Source organism: Beta vulgaris, chromosome 6 (genome assembly GCF_026745355.1).
Source record: "Beta vulgaris subsp. vulgaris cultivar EL10 chromosome 6, EL10.2, whole genome shotgun sequence".
In the NCBI taxonomy this organism is placed as follows: domain Eukaryota; kingdom Viridiplantae; phylum Streptophyta; class Magnoliopsida; order Caryophyllales; family Amaranthaceae; genus Beta; species Beta vulgaris.
In genome coordinates this window covers 25,205,182-25,222,397 of record NC_079207.1, presented here as the reverse complement: position 1 = coordinate 25,222,397, position 17,216 = coordinate 25,205,182, and the positions used below count along the sequence as shown (strand labels likewise).

At 36.9% G+C, this 17,216-nt stretch overlaps 1 protein-coding gene across 1 annotated transcript; it reads left to right on the top strand.

The window, feature by feature from the left end:
* Nucleotides 1-1,737: 1,737 nt before the first annotated feature.
* Nucleotides 1,738-11,382, top strand: LOC104896320 (hypothetical protein). Its single transcript, XM_010683056.4, has 8 exons — nucleotides 1,738-1,920; nucleotides 2,014-2,140; nucleotides 2,254-2,329; nucleotides 6,510-6,582; nucleotides 7,164-7,259; nucleotides 7,440-7,490; nucleotides 8,028-8,402; nucleotides 11,002-11,382. The coding sequence occupies exons 1-8, from the start codon at nucleotides 1,858-1,860 to the stop codon at nucleotides 11,338-11,340; spliced, it is 1,200 nt and encodes a 399-aa protein (XP_010681358.2). The 5' UTR covers nucleotides 1,738-1,857; the 3' UTR covers nucleotides 11,341-11,382.
* Nucleotides 11,383-17,216: the final 5,834 nt, after the last annotated feature.

Below are 17,216 nucleotides of genomic sequence, written 5' to 3'. Positions count from 1 at the left end.
GTATATAACACTTTAAAATTAAGTTTTTTTTTTTACCAAGAAATTTAATAGTTTATTTTAGGGTTTTTTTCACCAAATACTGCTGACAAATTAAAAAATTCACCATATACCCTCAATATTTCAAAAATTACCATATACTCTTGAGTTTTAGAAAGCGTGCACCAGATGTCCTTTTTCTAACTTCCCTTAACTCACCGTTAGTTTTATTTACCATTTTGCCATTATTAACCATAAACCCTAATTCTAAACCCTGATCCCTAAACCTAATCCAAGCCCTAAAATCAAAATCCTAACACTAACCCACCACTCCACCAGCCCCCCTCACCCTCCTTTGCACCACCGCAACCCCTACCCCCTCCCCCTTACCAGTCCAATTCCCTTCCCCTTACCAGCCGCCGCCGCTGCTCACCGAATTTGAGTTGCGTTGCTACCATCGACCAACCCCGCATCCATGAATCCCCAGAAACCAATAAAACCCAGCCACGAATCCCCGTCGCCACCACCAGCCAACCCATCCACAAATCCCCGTCGATTTTTCTCTCTCCTCTATTCTTCATTTTTTGATCTTCTTCAAGATGAAGATTCGAGTTCGAGGGGGAGGGTTCCATTTTCACATTATCTTTCTCTCCTCTATTTTTCGAGGGTGACGCTGGGATGGGACTGCTGGTGGTTCTTTTGCGCCCTTCTTCTCTCTCCTGTTGCATTATTGTTGTTGTTGCTGTTTGCTGGGGAATTCGACGGGGAATGGGAGGGGGAAATCGATGGGGAGGGCGTGAGGGACGGGCAATGGCGGTGGAGCAGGTTGGGGTGGGAGAGGGGTTGCGACGTTGGAGTGGAGAAGAGGGGGAGGGGGTTGGGGTTGGGGTTGGGGTTGGGCTGGGGTGGAGGGGGTTAGGGGTGGTGTTAGGGTTAGGGCAAGAGTTCAGGGCTAGTTGCATATGCACGCGATGCATGTGTCGACAAACTTATGTAGTTATATACAAATGGACATGTTTTTTTTATCTAAATTATTTTGATAGTGATGTAAATTATTGAGATGCTTTGTAGATGTTGTTATCTTTTTAAATTAAAGGTGAATGACTTTTAACTGTTCAATACCATCACTGTAAAATTTGGTAGATGATTTACGACGACTTTAGTATAGTTCTTTAATAATTATAGATGTTAATAAACCATATTGTTTGAACTTTGTAAATATGAAATATTCTGTTATCACGATATGTTGCTAACTTTTCTGGTTGAAGATTCTAATTGATTTCGTGAATTGATTGTGTCAATCTAGTTTGTTATTAATGGTATTGCATATTTCGTTTTTGACCTACTCATATGGCAAGTTTCATTAATTCTCATTTTTCAATTTTTATAAAAAGAAAAACATTATTTTAAATTATTAGAGGGTATTTTAGTCACTTCAAAAGAGGACACTACACCTCCTCCCTTGGCTTATATAATAGAAATTAGGGTTAGGTTGAGGGTTTAGGTTTAGAATTAGGGTTAAAATTAGAGTTAGATGAAAGTTAGGGTTAGATTAGAATTAGGGTTTAGGGTTAATAATGACAAAATGGTAAATAGAGTTAACGGTGAGTTACCGAAAGTTAGAAAAGGGCATCTGTACACGTTTTCGAAAATTCAAGGATAAATGGTAAATTTTTAAAACATTAATAGTATATAATGAATTTTTTAATTTATCGGAATATTTGATGAAATAACCGTTTATTTTATAGAATCTTATTCATTTACATCGAGTCCCGTTTCCAACGATAATTCGAAGATACTCCAAACATTAGCAATCTGTCAGAGAAAACAAAAAGTTCTGATTTTGAAGCACAGTCAAGTCAAGTAGATTCAGAACTAAAAATGGTGTCCAGTGAATACCCTCGCCAAATCATCCACAATTTCATTCCTCTACAAGTTTGTAAGGTACTCACCTCATTTACTTAACATCTAATTCTTCAGAAAACTTTTTCAATTATTCTTGAAACTTGAAATTTCACGTATATATTATAATTTCAGGAGCTAGAATTTATTCACAAGAGCAATTGCACAGTTGGATACAGACCAAATGTGTTTTCCACTACTCTTTCTCATCTCATCGCCACCAATTGCCCTCATCTCATTATGCCTTTTATCCTTCTTCGAGGTTCATTCATTAATGGAGTATTTCCCAGATTGTTTTTCTTTATATTTCTGCTGGATTTTATGTTTTTGGATAATGGGTTTTATTGGGTTTTCTTTGTCGTTGTTGTTTAATAGAAAAGTTGAAGGAAAAAGTGGAGGAAGTGTTTAATTGTGAGTTTGAGCTGTTTATAGAATTCACTGGTTTGATAAGGTGAGATTTTTACTCTTTTTTCTCTTCACGTTAGTTCGTTTCTTAGTAATCTTGTAGTTTTCAGATTAATTTTCAATTTCTAAATTTAAATATTCACTTTTTGGATAAACGATAATTGGTCGGACAATGACCCATTAATCTCCTAGTTATGTGAATAATAACATATTCTGTTAGAATTCTCAATCTAGGGTGGAAAGAAGTGGTGTTGTGCCATGGAAGATGGCAGATCGAAGGAGAGAGAGAACAGAGGAGAGAGATAGGAAAAATATAGAAATTCTATTATTCTGATGATGTATTGAAAAGAGTACAAATACATGTATTTATAACTACTAATCTAATAACAAACTAACTGAAATTAAGGAAACTAACTAACAAATTATACTAAACTATATATTCCAACATCCCCCCTCAAACTGGAAATGGTGAAAACCATATCCAGTTTGAAGTAACAAGGGACTACGACACAAAGAAGCAGCTGTCAAGAAGTAACAATGGGAAGCAAGTACTTCCAACCAGACTTGAAGAAGAACTAGATTCCATGTAATCTCAGATTTCATCACTTAACAAAACCAGAAATACAATCTTGTTTGCCAAATATCCATTTGTGTATATGATGACCAACATCCCATCCAAATTGCAACAACAAACAATTGCAGCAGAACCATACTAGTTATATCACCTCGATCGTCAACATTATAACACACCAAACGAGGAACCACCAATATCCAACCAATCAATCACAAAACAAACCAAAGAAGAAAAAAAAATGAATTTGAGGGAGTTTGTGTTTGAGAAATTTTTCGGGAAATAAGCCACTATGGGCTGTCAAAACCACTATGGGCATTCAAGGCCACTATGGGCATACAAGGCCACTATGGGCATAAGAAAAGCCACTATGGGCAAATGACCAACTATGGGTCTCAAAATTCAAAGCCTCTTTGGGCAAATGACCAACTATGGGTCTCAAAATTCAAAGCCTCTATGGGCAAATCACCAACTATGGGTCTTGAACAAAAAAAAAATCAAGAACACTAGAGGAAATCACAACTTGATTTCAAGAAAAAAAAAAACAGTAGGAAATTTGTGGTGAGAAACAAGTGGAAGAATTATAGAATAGACTGTGTTTTAGAAGAAGGAAAGAAAATGTTGAAAGAACCAAGAACAAGACAAATACACCAGAATTTGGTAGAAATTATACCCAGAACATGAAACCTATGATAATTGCTCAACCATAGGCGAATTGTTAAGCGTACTGTTCTTACAGCTCTTCAATTCATCAGAAGAACTCACTTTCCTTCTCAGCCACATTTCATCAAACACCACCAACTCAACTTTTTTTTTTTACAAGATACATCTCATATCTTCTCACAAATTCAGTGTAATCCCATGAATTTGAATGTGATTCATCTTTAAAACACAAATTACTCAACATTTTACAACTAGTATTAGCACAAGCAATCTCCTTCACAAAATCCTCCCACCATCAACAATTAATCTATGAACAAGAATCAAAAACTTCAAGAAATAAACGTTCATAAAACCACCGAAAAACATCAGCAAGACCCTTGACTGCCACATTGTCTCTCCACGCCAACAGAGAGAGAAAGCTGGAGAAGCTCTTAGAAGCATGTTAACAATGGCGTAAGTTTGAGGAGAGAGAAAGAAGAGTTGAAGACGATGAGATCCCATAATTTCGAGGTTGATGAATGTTCAATCTTCGAGATTAAGATTCTCAATGAATGTGTAAATTTATACAATCAAACCCAGAAACGCAGTTGAGCGAATTTCAACCTCTAATTGCGGACGAAGAAACCCAGTTCGAAGAAATGAGAAGAAATTAAAAAGAAACACAGAAGAAATTTATTGAAACTGATTGAATCAATCTGATAAACGAAAAATCGAACAAGAAATCGTATCAATTGATTAACGAACAATCAACCGCAAGAAATCGAACAAGAAATCGCAATACCCAGAAAAATCGCAGAAAATAAGATGAAATTTTGTGAATTTGGAAGAGAATTTGCGGAAGAAATTGAGCTAGGATTCATCCCGCTCTGATACCATGTTAGAATTCTCAATCTAGGGTGGAAAGAAGTGGTGTTGTGCCATGGAAGATGGCAGATCGAAGGAGAGAGAGAACAGAGGAGAGAGATAGGAAAAATATAGAAATTCTATTATTCTGATGATGTATTGAAAAGAGTACAAATACATGTATTTATAACTACTAATCTAATAACAAACTAACTGAAATTAAGGAAACTAACTAACAAACTTATACTAAACTATATATTCCAACATATTCGGTGCCATTTTCGTAATAAACTCAGCTTCAAATAAATCATATATCAATTCTCTTTCTTTAAAAATATAGAAGAAAGGCGTCTGCGCGCCAATGTCCGCCATAGAAGGGCTGAGCCATAACAAATGAGAAGCTATACGACTTAATTCCAACATAATCACTCAGATATAGCTAGCTCTTTTAGGTACTTGAATATTTCTCAACTGTTTCGGTCCGTTTACAGTGATTGCTTCTGTGAACATAGTAGTTAAATAATCCCAACGTATATTATTACATCATATATACTATTATACTATTGCAATTTTTGGTGTATTTCCATTTTCAAGAAAAATAAATTATATATTTAAAAGCGCGATTGTATATTTAATAGACTATAGGTTTATTTTGGGTTTATTACGAAAATGCCAGCAGTATGTTACCTTACACATATCCCCAAGATCAATTTGACACAACTCTAATTCCTCGGGTTACATTATAATTCATAATATGAGAGTGACACATGAAATAAGGAGCTCATGTGATGAGGAGAGAGATAAACCGAGGGACCCATGTGATATTGAGAGAACTCATAATGATGCCATCAATATGGAAAGTGGAAACATTCCAAAATGGGAAAAATGATATAATGGAACGGAGGAAGTTTAAGATGATTCGTAGTTTGTGTTGGAGTCTGAATGCAACTGGGTAATTATGTACTTATATTATACTTTTTGATTGAATACATGGAATTGGAGGAAAGTATTGCTGGGTTTGATTGGATACAGCGTGAAAACTGAATCATGTTATTAAATAACCTTGTGTTGTATTGACTTGACAACTTTTCGTTGATAGATCATTTGCTTCAATCTGAAGATTCTATACCGAAATTAAACCAAGGCTCTTTTCTAGAATTCGAGTAAAAGATCGTCGTATGTATGCGTTTTAATGGTGAGAGGTGCAGCCTTTCGGTTGTTAAGTTTTATGATGCGGGGACTCAATTATGAAATTTCTTGATATTGATGTTTGTCTCCAGCAGGTAGAATTATATAAGCAAATCGGACTTATTTGCTATATTAGAATCAGGCCAACAATTCTGTCTCTAATACTAACAAAGTCTGGATCTTCAAGCTTTTATTTTTGTTATGTGCACAACGAAATTTTCCAAACCCTGAAGCTTCAGTTAGTTAGTAGCTAGTGATAGATATCATTTGCTTATAGATGAGATATTAGACTAGTTATTTGGTTCAGTGACTTCCAAGTTAAAATAAATTTTTGAAATGTGGGTTCAGTGAATTCATGATTGGGTGCATATGGATTTCATTTAGATAGTAGTTCTGGAAGTCAAAAGATGTAAACTTAGTCCTTAGCTGATTTGGTTGAGGGCGCAAAGAAACATGATATGATTACTTAAGTAGTCATCCTTGTTTTCTTTTTGTTCAAGATATTTATTTACCTGCAAAAGCAATAGAATTTAGTCTTTACTCAATAATCTTTTATCAATGATCATTACATATTCACATAGATACACAGTAATATGTTGAAGAATCATAATAAATTGCTGACAACCAATTAAATATAGTCGGAACTCTTTCGCATTGACTGAAGGCTATGAGCTCTAAGAATTGAATGGTATCAGCAAGATCCACGAATTACATTTATGCTACATGTTAGAACACTTTAAAATTCAGATTGGAAGCCAAGTCCTATCTGCTTCCTTGATTACAATAGTAGAAGTTTCTCAACTCATTGCTCATTGTGAATGCACCCACATTGAAGCTAAAGCGAGATGGAATATCTGATCTTGTTACTTATCTGTCCTTTCTGTTCAGTCCTTATCTTTTCTATATTAGAGAAAACATTGCACCCATTTCTTCTATATCTTATAAAAGTCTTGTATGTTAGCTGGAATAAAGGAGCAAGCATTGGATGGCACAGTGATGATAACAGGCCCTATCTCAAGCAACGTGACTTTACGGTGTGTGATGCAATCCTATGTTTTCTGAAGTTAGTTGTTTTAGTCGCTAACTATATTGCACCTTTGGTACTTGGAAGATTAGATTGACTGCACACTCCTGCATTATTTTGCTTCTGCCAACATTTTTTTGTTATGTTGCAACAACTTTTTGTTACGACTTCCATTACTGTAATCCTTTAATATGCTAGCACTTAACCATGTCCTAGTCTTGGCAAAGTAAAGTCTTCTTATCTTAAGTCTGCAAGCAGTTTTAGCTTATATTTATGAAGTAAATGTAAGAATGGCATTTTCTGCTGGTATAAAAATGTGACACCAAATGTTCTTTGATGCTGAATGCAGCAGTTGATTCTAACTCATATCATGCATCATTTTGTATAACAGAAACCAAGGGTAGGACCCAAGGGGAGGTATGCTGGTTCAATTTTTATAATGAACAAGTTCCCCATTTTCTGCTGGTCGTTCTTTTGCTCCTTACCCAATATATTTTTCAGATTCCACGACTTCCACCTCTGTTGATATGTTGTTTCTATGTCAGATGTATATTGCAAGAGTTAGTGACAAGTTCCTCTATTCTTTTAAAGGCAGTCTGCTATTTAAACAGCTGTGGAGAGGACTTTAGTGGCGGCATGTTTCACTTTCAGGACGGGGAGCCAGCTAATTATGTTCCGATGGCTGGGGTAAGCCAGTCTTCATGATTGCTTGGATAGATTTAGTTTTGAGTGCCACTATATCAATTTTTTTATTCAGTAATTAATAACCCACTTTATAGTGTCTTAACCATGTAAATCATGGGAAAAAAATTTGCTACTTGCTGCTAAGAAATTAATCAAAGATTCTGATTGTTTTTCTTTTTTCAGGATTTAGTCTTGTATTCTGCTGACAGCCGCAATGTACATTGTGTTGATGAGGTAGTTGTATTTCCACCTTGCCTCTTACCTGGTATTAGTTGTGTATGATGTATCTGCACAGCCACAGGTTTTCACCAACTTTCAAATTCCTATACCTCTTTCTCTAGCCAAAAATGCTATAGAGCTTTCTATATCTGGAAGTTTGTACAAATCATTATCTTGCCTTTTCAGTGAGTTGTACTTGGTCTTTTAGCGTCTGCAAATTATTCAAGGTTTAGGTGAAAGCCACCCTTCTCCCTGTTACAGGACATTTAGTCTGCGACATAGGATTTTATTGTGGGATGAAGCATGTATTACTCTGTTTTCTGTACATTGTATAATTATCAACTCTGATTCTGGTACTTGGTTAAGGTATAGGCTTGCTTGCTTTACAGGATTGAGGAGTGAAGATTGTTTTTTTTTTACAATTTTTTTTTTTTTTTTTTTTTCACTTTTCTTATCCTTCCATCTTTCCTGCCTTTCTATTGAGATGCTTTTTCTGTGTCTTTCATGTTTAGCTTTGCAAGGGTTTGTATTGTGACTATGATTGTATTGCAGATAACTGATGGAGAACGACTAACATTGACACTGTGGTTCAGCCGCAATAATTCATTCGATGAGGATGCTAAACTCATTTCACTTTTGGCTCAGAATGTTTTACATACTGAGCCTGCTTCATCCATTCCCATACCAGCACCTAGCAATATGTATTGGTTTTCTTTGGACCAGGGTTCTGATCACAAACAAGGCTATGACATACACTATGCAAGATTATTTGTTCTGGGATATGATATCTATCCCACACGAGAAAGGAGTTGTTTTTCAGAAAAGAATTTGCAGGACTGCTTAGATGTATTCACTAAGCCATTGAAGCTGACTAGGGAAAACAAGCTTTTTAGCAGAGAATTTGCTAATCTGTTGCACGCTCTCCAGGTAACTTCTGCCTCTTGTGGTAAATTTTATTTGTGTACTAGAAAGAAGTATTATCAGGATTTGAAAACCCTGTAAGGCTGTAATAGTGAGAAGCTTGCGATGTAGGCATAGCTGTCTATTACATGTTGAGGACCTTCATTATAATGATTACACCTGCTTCTGTCACAGCCAGCTAATATCTTACACCACATTTTTTTTTTGAGGGGATATCTTACACCACATAATGGAAATTAATATTGCCAAATTCTCACCACTGTAGACTGTGGAGGTTCCTTAAATTTGTAACTATTTCTCAGGGAGTGATTTCACCCACTTTTTACAAAGATATAGATCACCTTTGAGAATGAATTACAATTTATATTTATTCTGGGTAGCATGAGGCATTTGAACTCCTTGACATGGTTGTTCTGATGATAATCCTTAAACCCCTTTTTCTTGTTTTCAATGGTACACGTGCTGATAATGAGAGCAATTGTAGTCAATGTTAGCAAACTAACTTTTGGTAGGATGATGGTAATTACTAATTAGTAATCCAGAAGGATGTATTTGGTTCCACCTGATTTCTAATTTTGATTCTCCACTTGAATAAAGTCCCTGATGAGAATGCAGCTTTCTCAGTACAACAGGTTGCAGAGGAGGTTCCTTTTTATCTTCATGATAAGGAGCCATGAACAAGTGCTACGTAGTATTCATTACCTTATACTAAGTCCACCTTACAGAGAATAACATTACTGGAGCTACTTATAATCGATATGTGATACTACTACGTTGGTGCTCTAACAAACAAAATGCCACCACCACTACCAACTTAGCACAACTATAATACCCAAGCTTACAGAAAACGGTTTCTAGTTTTGAGACATTACATTTAGTTTCCGATATGGAAAAAAAAGCTAATCATCAACATAACTACTACAAGCAAAGTGAGAAATAAAGCTAATCGAGGAGATGCCATTCAATCCTTCTACAAATCCAAGTGAGAATACTCATTTGTCCACCGGAGACTGTGGTTCAGCCGCACCTTGAGTAGACGAAGTAGAGGGAGGTCCCTCAAAGGAAGGAGGGGAAGTAGAAGAGCTTGCACGCTTGGCAAGGGTTGCATGAAATGAAGGTGAGAAGGAGATTGGTACTGGCTTCCAGGAATCACTATCACTGTCTTCATCTTTAAGTTCGTATTTCAGGATGATTTTTCCATTACCTATCTTTTGAAGTTCTTTCCTTTTTTTGGGAGGAAGGGTGACAGAGGGGATGGTTCCTGGAACTTCTTCTAGGGAAAGATTTAGATCAGGCAGGGGAGATGCTTGGGACGGTAGAGTAGTGAGATTTTGGTTTGAGATCAGGATTTCTGCTAGTAGACCAGCAGGTTTCCAGGGGGACTTTCTATATGAAGGGTCACGAGAGCGCTTTGCACGTGGTTTTTTTGACATGGGAGGAGGAGGAGGAGGAGGATATTTTGATTTCGGAGGGAGGATAATTGATGGGGTAGGAGTTTCATTAAGGTCTTGTAGAATAGGCATGGCGGGGGGGTTGTGGAAGGAAGTCTCCAATGAAAAGCAAGATGAATCAAGGAACTGAGGTGAGTTGGGAGGAGAGACAGGAGAAATATCAGAATTCAGAGTATCGTGGAAGAGAAAAAGATCAATGTCTTGACTCTTGAATGGAGGTGAGGCAGAGAGAACTTGGAAGGTGTGAGTGAACTGTGGGGAGCACTGTGAGGTCACCTTCTTAGGGTATTATATTTATGAGTGTGGAGTGGATTACTTCATTTGGAACTAAAGAAGGAAATAAATAGAGGTGGGACGTGGGAATTGGGATAGTAGAGGGAGTAAATGGGAGAAGCTGATATTTGACTCAATTGAGTCAATGTTCAAGAAGAATTTAGTGTTTGGGTGGCTTATGTCAGAGGAAACAGGACAAGAGTACCCATGAAAAGTTTCAAACTAGTGGGGGTAAAAAGGGAATAGCCTTTGAGTAGGATAATGGGTGATAAGTAAAAGAGGTTATCAAGGGAGAAATTTTAGGAGGACCGGATTTGTGAAAGAGGGGGGAAAGAGAAGATTTTCAAAGCAATAAATGCTTACATTATTGCTCCAGCTAACTTGAGGAACATTTATTGCTGGGGAAGAAATTATCAAATTCATGGTCTTGAGTTTCACCGGCAGTGGGCTGGCCGGAATTCTGATAGTCAGGGAAAACAATTCATTTTCTTGGTGGATCGTTACCGTCTTTGGAATTGTTAGAAGCCAATTCGAAATCATCTTCGGAGGGCTCTCTTTCCTTTCTTTTCTTATTGCTACTTTCTTCATTGTTTCCATCAATATCTTACTAAAGACGGATTGCTTGGGAGTAGTCGAGGACCTCCTCAACCCCATTTCCAGCAACTCTTAGCTTGTTTTCAGATTTAGTTATCTGTATTAAAGTGAGTAGTTTTGAAGTATCAAACGCCCATCATTTAGCGACTAACGCAACAAAGGGAATTGGTACATGATTCTGTAATTCCTGCTGTAAGAAAAAGACAAAGGATCTGGTACTAATTTGATATTATTTACTCTCTTGTGCCTGACCATCCTTGCCTATCTTTGCTATATATTCCAAGCAGGTTGTACAATTCTATTGCTGGAAATGGCCAACCCTGCTCTCCTCAGAAGCTGCCGCAGTTACTGGTGATGTACTACTATTATCCGAAGCACAAAACGTGGTTGTTAATGAGCTAAGATCTATTATCTTAAACTCTATGCAGCTGGATATGGGGACATTATGCTATTCATCTCCTGGAAAGAGCAGAGAACTTCATTTCGATTGGGCCTGCTTATCTGCTGCTGTAACATCGTGGAAAGAATACACATTCGAGTTGCATAAGCAACTGCTACTGCATTTACCTTTCTGGAAAGATTATCAATCTTTATTTTCTGTTTCCTCTTGCGTTATAGAGAAATGAATGTGAATGTCCATGTTTAATATAACGTTTTTGCTCTCTTAATTCTCATTTGTTGATAGACACTTAGGGTTGCATATGCCTTGATTATTGACATGCAAATTGCTAGGGGAGTCTTACCCTTGTGGTCTGTTTGAGAGGTGTAATAGCTGACTGTTTAACAACTACATTTGAATGAAGAAAACTATCAATAGTTAATACTTAGAGACCCTACAAGAAGTTTTCAGTCGACTGATAAACAAATTGCCAAAGATCCCTTAGTTGATCTTGTAAAAGATCTACATCTACATCGAACAAGACGACTTAAACTCGCTTTTACAATATATAATGTATTTTCAGATTTACTATAGTTCAAATGACCAAAAGTTCAGAACTAAAGATATCATGAAACAACTCAAGATTCAGACCCCTTAAAACAAAGCCCAATGGTTAGACCTATTTTCGAGATCATTAATCATTTTATTACATATCTCTCCACATTAACTTACTCAAAAACCTCTATTTTTAACTCCTAGTGGTTAGACTAATTTTAGGGAGAGTTTTTCTTCTTATACGTTGGTTTTTTCCTTGACTGGAGTTTTTTTTTTCAAAGACTCCTTCCTCTCATCAAACTCTCTTTCCTACCATTAAATATTACTCCAAAAGTTCAGAATTAAAGTAGTTCAGCCAATTACTTCACCACATGTCCAACATAATGTTTTGCAAAACTGTCTTGGTTGTCAATTTTTTGGGATGGACGGTTCATCCCAATGACCATTATATAAGCTATATCTTGAATGCCCTCTTGAATTATTAGGTAAACCACGACCCCCATTTTCAGAGACGAAACTTTACTGTTAGTATGTTAATATATAGGAGTACAATCTTCTATAACTACACAACTATTAGATATAATAGTATATATTTGGATAGCTCATACTAGTACCCTCATTCAGTACCTGGTATTATTTGGATAGCACACTCTAGTAACCTCATCAGTCATCAATAATGGTACATAATACTAATCCAAAAAACACTCATAGAACTAAGATTGTGTTTAGCTCTTACTCCTCACTTTGCTAAAGATGTTATGCACTTTCTACTCCATAAAATGCACTCACTCCACTCTTCTTCTTCTTATTGTGCTGGTGAACTCTCACGCCAGTGCTCATAAACAAGCACAAATTAAATTTTGACATAAATTCAAGCTTCACATTAATGCACTTGAGACACGCAATGACGCAAGTACTATGACAATTACCATTCCAAAAATCTACTGCAAAGATTTTAGCTTTAGGACTTTAATTACTATCACCCTCTTATAGCCAACATGAGGAAACTTCCTCATTACTACCATCATCTGCTTCTCACCTTTTTTTTTTTTTTTTTTTTTTTTTTTTTTTTTTTCTTTTTTTAACTTTGACTAATAATATTAATGGTAATATACTTTGATAGTTATGACTTATGAGGGTTCTCTCTTGTTGTGAGAGTTTTCTTTCCCTTTGTTGAAAGTGTACAAGAGTAGAAAATAATTGTGTTAACCTTTACTAGTAGAATAAATGCTATTTGCTGCGGTGATATTGTTGCGGTTTTACCTATACGCAACAATATATCACGTAAAAAGAAAAGAAAAAATATAAAATAACCATATTGCTGCGGTTTCGACAGAAAACCGCAGCAATATAGTTTAAACGGAATTTTTTTGAAATTCTTTTACTATTTGATCAAACATATTGTTGCGGTTTCTAATAACAAGAACCGCAGCAATATATTAAAATAATATAAAAAAATATTATTTTAATATATTGCTGCGGTTTTTGAAGAAAACCGCAACAATATATCCAAAAAATATTCAAAAATGCTAGGGGTACGGACGGTTATAAGGCTTATAAGCCCATCTCTCTAACCCTAAACATTATCTGTGCGCCTCTCCTCTCTCTCTCTCACGCCTCTCCTCTCTCCTCTCTCACATGTTCTCACGCCTCTCCTCTCTCCTCCTTGGTCGTTCATGTTCGTTCAACTTTGTCTCCTCTCTCACATGTTTTCAGTTTACTTCTCTCTCCGGCGTGGTGGGAAGGCTTTCACCGTCGATCTACTCGCTCGTTCTTCACACCGACGTCTTTTGTCCCTCATTCTCGTCTGCTCGCCTCTCTCAACGGCTTTCACCGTCTGCTCGCGTGGTGGGAAGGCATTGACCGTTTGCTCCCTCTCTTTCGTCCTCACCGGCGAAACGCGCAAAGGCTTTCACGTTTGCTCCCTTGATCCGTCCTCGCTGGCAAAACACACAACATAATTTTTTGTTTTTTTTTTTTGTTTCAAAATTTTCTGTAATTTTTTTTTTCGTTTTTTTTTCATTTTTTTTTTGTTTTCAGAATTTTCTGTTTGTTTGTAGTTTTAAGATTTCTTTTTTATTGTCAGTTTCTTATTTTTTTAGTATATTATTTGTTTTTATTAGTCACTTAGTTATAATTGTTGTTTTTTAATTTTGCTTTTTGCATTTTTTGATCTTTTGTAATATTTATGTAACTATTTTTTGTATCTTTATATATTAATGAGATTTATATGTCATTTTATTTTTATCTTTATATATTAATGAGATTTATATGTCATTTTATCTTCAGTTTGTTTAGAATTTTGGTGGATAGTTAATGGGTTAGTTGCTTGCTTTTAATATTTCAAATTTGATTGCAAAATGCAAAAAAAAAAAAAAATTTTTTTTGGTTACCAGGACCTATTGCTGCGGTTTTGGGCCAAAACCGCAGCAATAGTTTGACATATTGCTGCGATTTTGGCCCAAAACCGCAGCAATACTCTCTGTTAAATATATAATACATAAAAATATTGCTGCGGTTTGGCCTAAAACCCGCAACAATATTTGTAGATATTGCTACGGTTTAAAACCACAGCAATATAATTAATACCTATTGCTGCGCGCCCAAAACCGTAGCAATAGGGCACTTTTTAACCGCAACAAATAACATTTATTCTACTAGTGCTTGATTAGGTTAACTCTGACATTTAATATATATAGTGTTTACAATACAAGCCTACGACTAGTAAATGTCCATTCTATCCTTTACATATAATGTTACTCTAATACACCCCCTTAATCTTTACGAGGTGAAACAACAGATAGATTGGTACGATGTTTAGTAAACAAGTCAGTAGATAGGCTCTTAGTAAAAATATCTGCAACCTGAGACTGTGTAAGAACATGTCTAACAATAAGACCTCCATTGACAACCATTTCACGAACAAAATGATAATCGACGTCAATATGTTTGCTACGATCATGATGAACTAGATTAGTAGTAAGATACGTAACAGAGACATTATCACAATAGACAATCATAGGATGATGAAGAAAATGGCCAATATCGGCAAGAAGTTGCTTGAGCCAAATGGTTTCTGCAGCTGTGTAGGCAACTGCCATGTATTCAGCTTCAGTGAAAGATTTAGAGACAGTAGGTTGCTTTTTCGAACACCAGGAAATGAGATTCTTCCCAAAAAACAGCATAGCCTGTGGTAGAATGTCGCGTGTCAGGTCTGCATCAGAGTAGGCAATAACAACAGCAGGAGAACTGCTGCTATATAAGAAGAGACCAAAGTCCAATGTGCCCTACAGATATCTGAAAATCCTTTTCACAACATGAAGGTGAGTAGTACGAGGAGCATGCATAAATTGAGACACCATATTAACAACATAAGCAATATCTGGATGAGTCATAGTTAAGTACTGCAATGCACCAACCATACTACTATAATCTGTGGGATCAGCAAGAAGTTCTCCATCAAGTAGAGACAATGTTACTCTAGAAACAACAGGTGTGGTAACTGGTTTAACAGTATGAAGATGGAATTTACGAAGAAAATCAGAAACATACTTATGTTGAGACAAAAAGAAACGAGAGGGACTACGCATAACCTGAACACCTAAGAAGTAATGAATATCCCCTAAATCCTTCAGAGCAAACTGAGAAGAAAGGACAGAAATGAATTTTGTGACAAGAGGAGGACTACTACCAGTAAGGTCAATGTCATCAACATATAACAGAAGAATAATGAGATGACCACGATATTTGAGAGTGAACACAGAAGTGTCACAACTGCCGCACTTAGAGAACCAAGCTCGAGGAACTTGTTTCAAAGCATAAATGGACTACGGAGACGACAAATATGAGTAGGTTTAGGTGGATGAATTAAACCCGGAGGTTGATGCGTATAAACCTTTTCATGAAGAAAACCATGAAGAAAAGCATTTTTGACGTCTAATTGACGAATAAACCATTTAAGAGAAACAACAATAGTGAGAACCAAGCGAAAAGTAGTACGCTTAACAACAAGACTAAAGGTTTCAAAGTAATCAATACCTATGTGCTGGTGATTTCCAAAAACGACAAGCGTGGCTTTGAACCACTCCAATGAACCATCAGAATTATATTTAAATCCGATAAACCCACTTACAACTAAGTAAATTCTTATCATAGTTGCGAGGTACCAACTCCAACGTGTCATCATGAATTAAAGCCTTATATTCATCAAGCATAGCCTGACGCCGACGAGAGTCTTTAGAAGCTTGTTTATAATTAGTTGGTTCAGACTCGACAACAGTAGTATTTAAGTTCAGTAAGACTCGAGGCTTGGACACACCGTCCTTCAATATAGTAACCATGGGATGATGGTTAAGAGCAACAGGACAAACGGAAGGGACGGGAGTAGAGGAAGATGGGGCGACTCGAAGAGGAGAGACAAGTGGGCGAGGAGCTCGGGTAGGCGTCAAGCTGGCGGGGGATGGGCCAGCGCTGGGTCCAGTGCGCGTTGGAATCGCAGCGGGCGTGGCAGGCTCGTGGATAGGGGGAGGGGAGCACTCAGCGGGCGAGAGAACTTCAGCGGGCCAGGCAGACGAGTGGGGAGGGGAGGGGGGAGGCCCAGTGAGTGATGGGGCGTGGCAGGCACGCAGGTAGGGGAGGGGGGATGCCTAGCATTACTGGGGTGGGCACCAACCGAGACAACCATATGGCTGTTGGGAGTAGGTGAAGGCATCGAAGACGATGCATGACAGGCAGGCGACTCAGAGGGGACATGAGCGACATTTTGTGGGATGCAAATCAAATGTGAGGGCCAATGGGTGAGGTGTGTGGCACAGTAGACTCGAACAACAAGGTACGATAGGAAACTTATTTCATGAAAAAGAACATGAGACTAGTGAAACTTTGTTGGTAGTAGGATCAAAACAACGATACCCTTTTTAAAATGCATATCCAATAAAAACACATGTTTTAGACTTAGGTTGTAGTTTTGTTGTTTAGAATAAAAACAAAGGAAAGCATTCACAACCGAAAGTTTTCAAAAAATGATAGGAGGGGGGACGATGAAACAATATTTCAAAAGGTGAAACACCTCCTAAAACCGAGCTACGCAATCTATTAATAGTATAGGTGGCAGTGTATGATGCATCAACCCGAAATTCAGCAGGAAAATTAGAATGAATGATCATAGTACGAGCCATTTCAATGATATGACGATGTTTGCGTTCGGCAACACCATTTTGAGCTGGAGTGTGGGGACAAGATTTTTAGAAAATTATGCCATTGTCACAAAAATGTTGGAGAAGAGGGGAATTATCAAATTCCCTACCTCCATCACTTTGAAAATTTTTAATCTTGCAATTAAATAAATTTTCAACCATCTTTTGAAAAGCAAGAAATTGAGAATAAGCTTATGATTTTCGACGTAAGGGATAAATCCATGAATATCGCGAAAAATCATCAACAAACACAACACGATAACGATATAATTGATTTGACAAGACAGGAGATTTCCAAAGATCACTGTGAATTTTATATAATGGATATGTAGAAACATGTTCAACTGAATCAAAAGGTACACGATGTATCTTT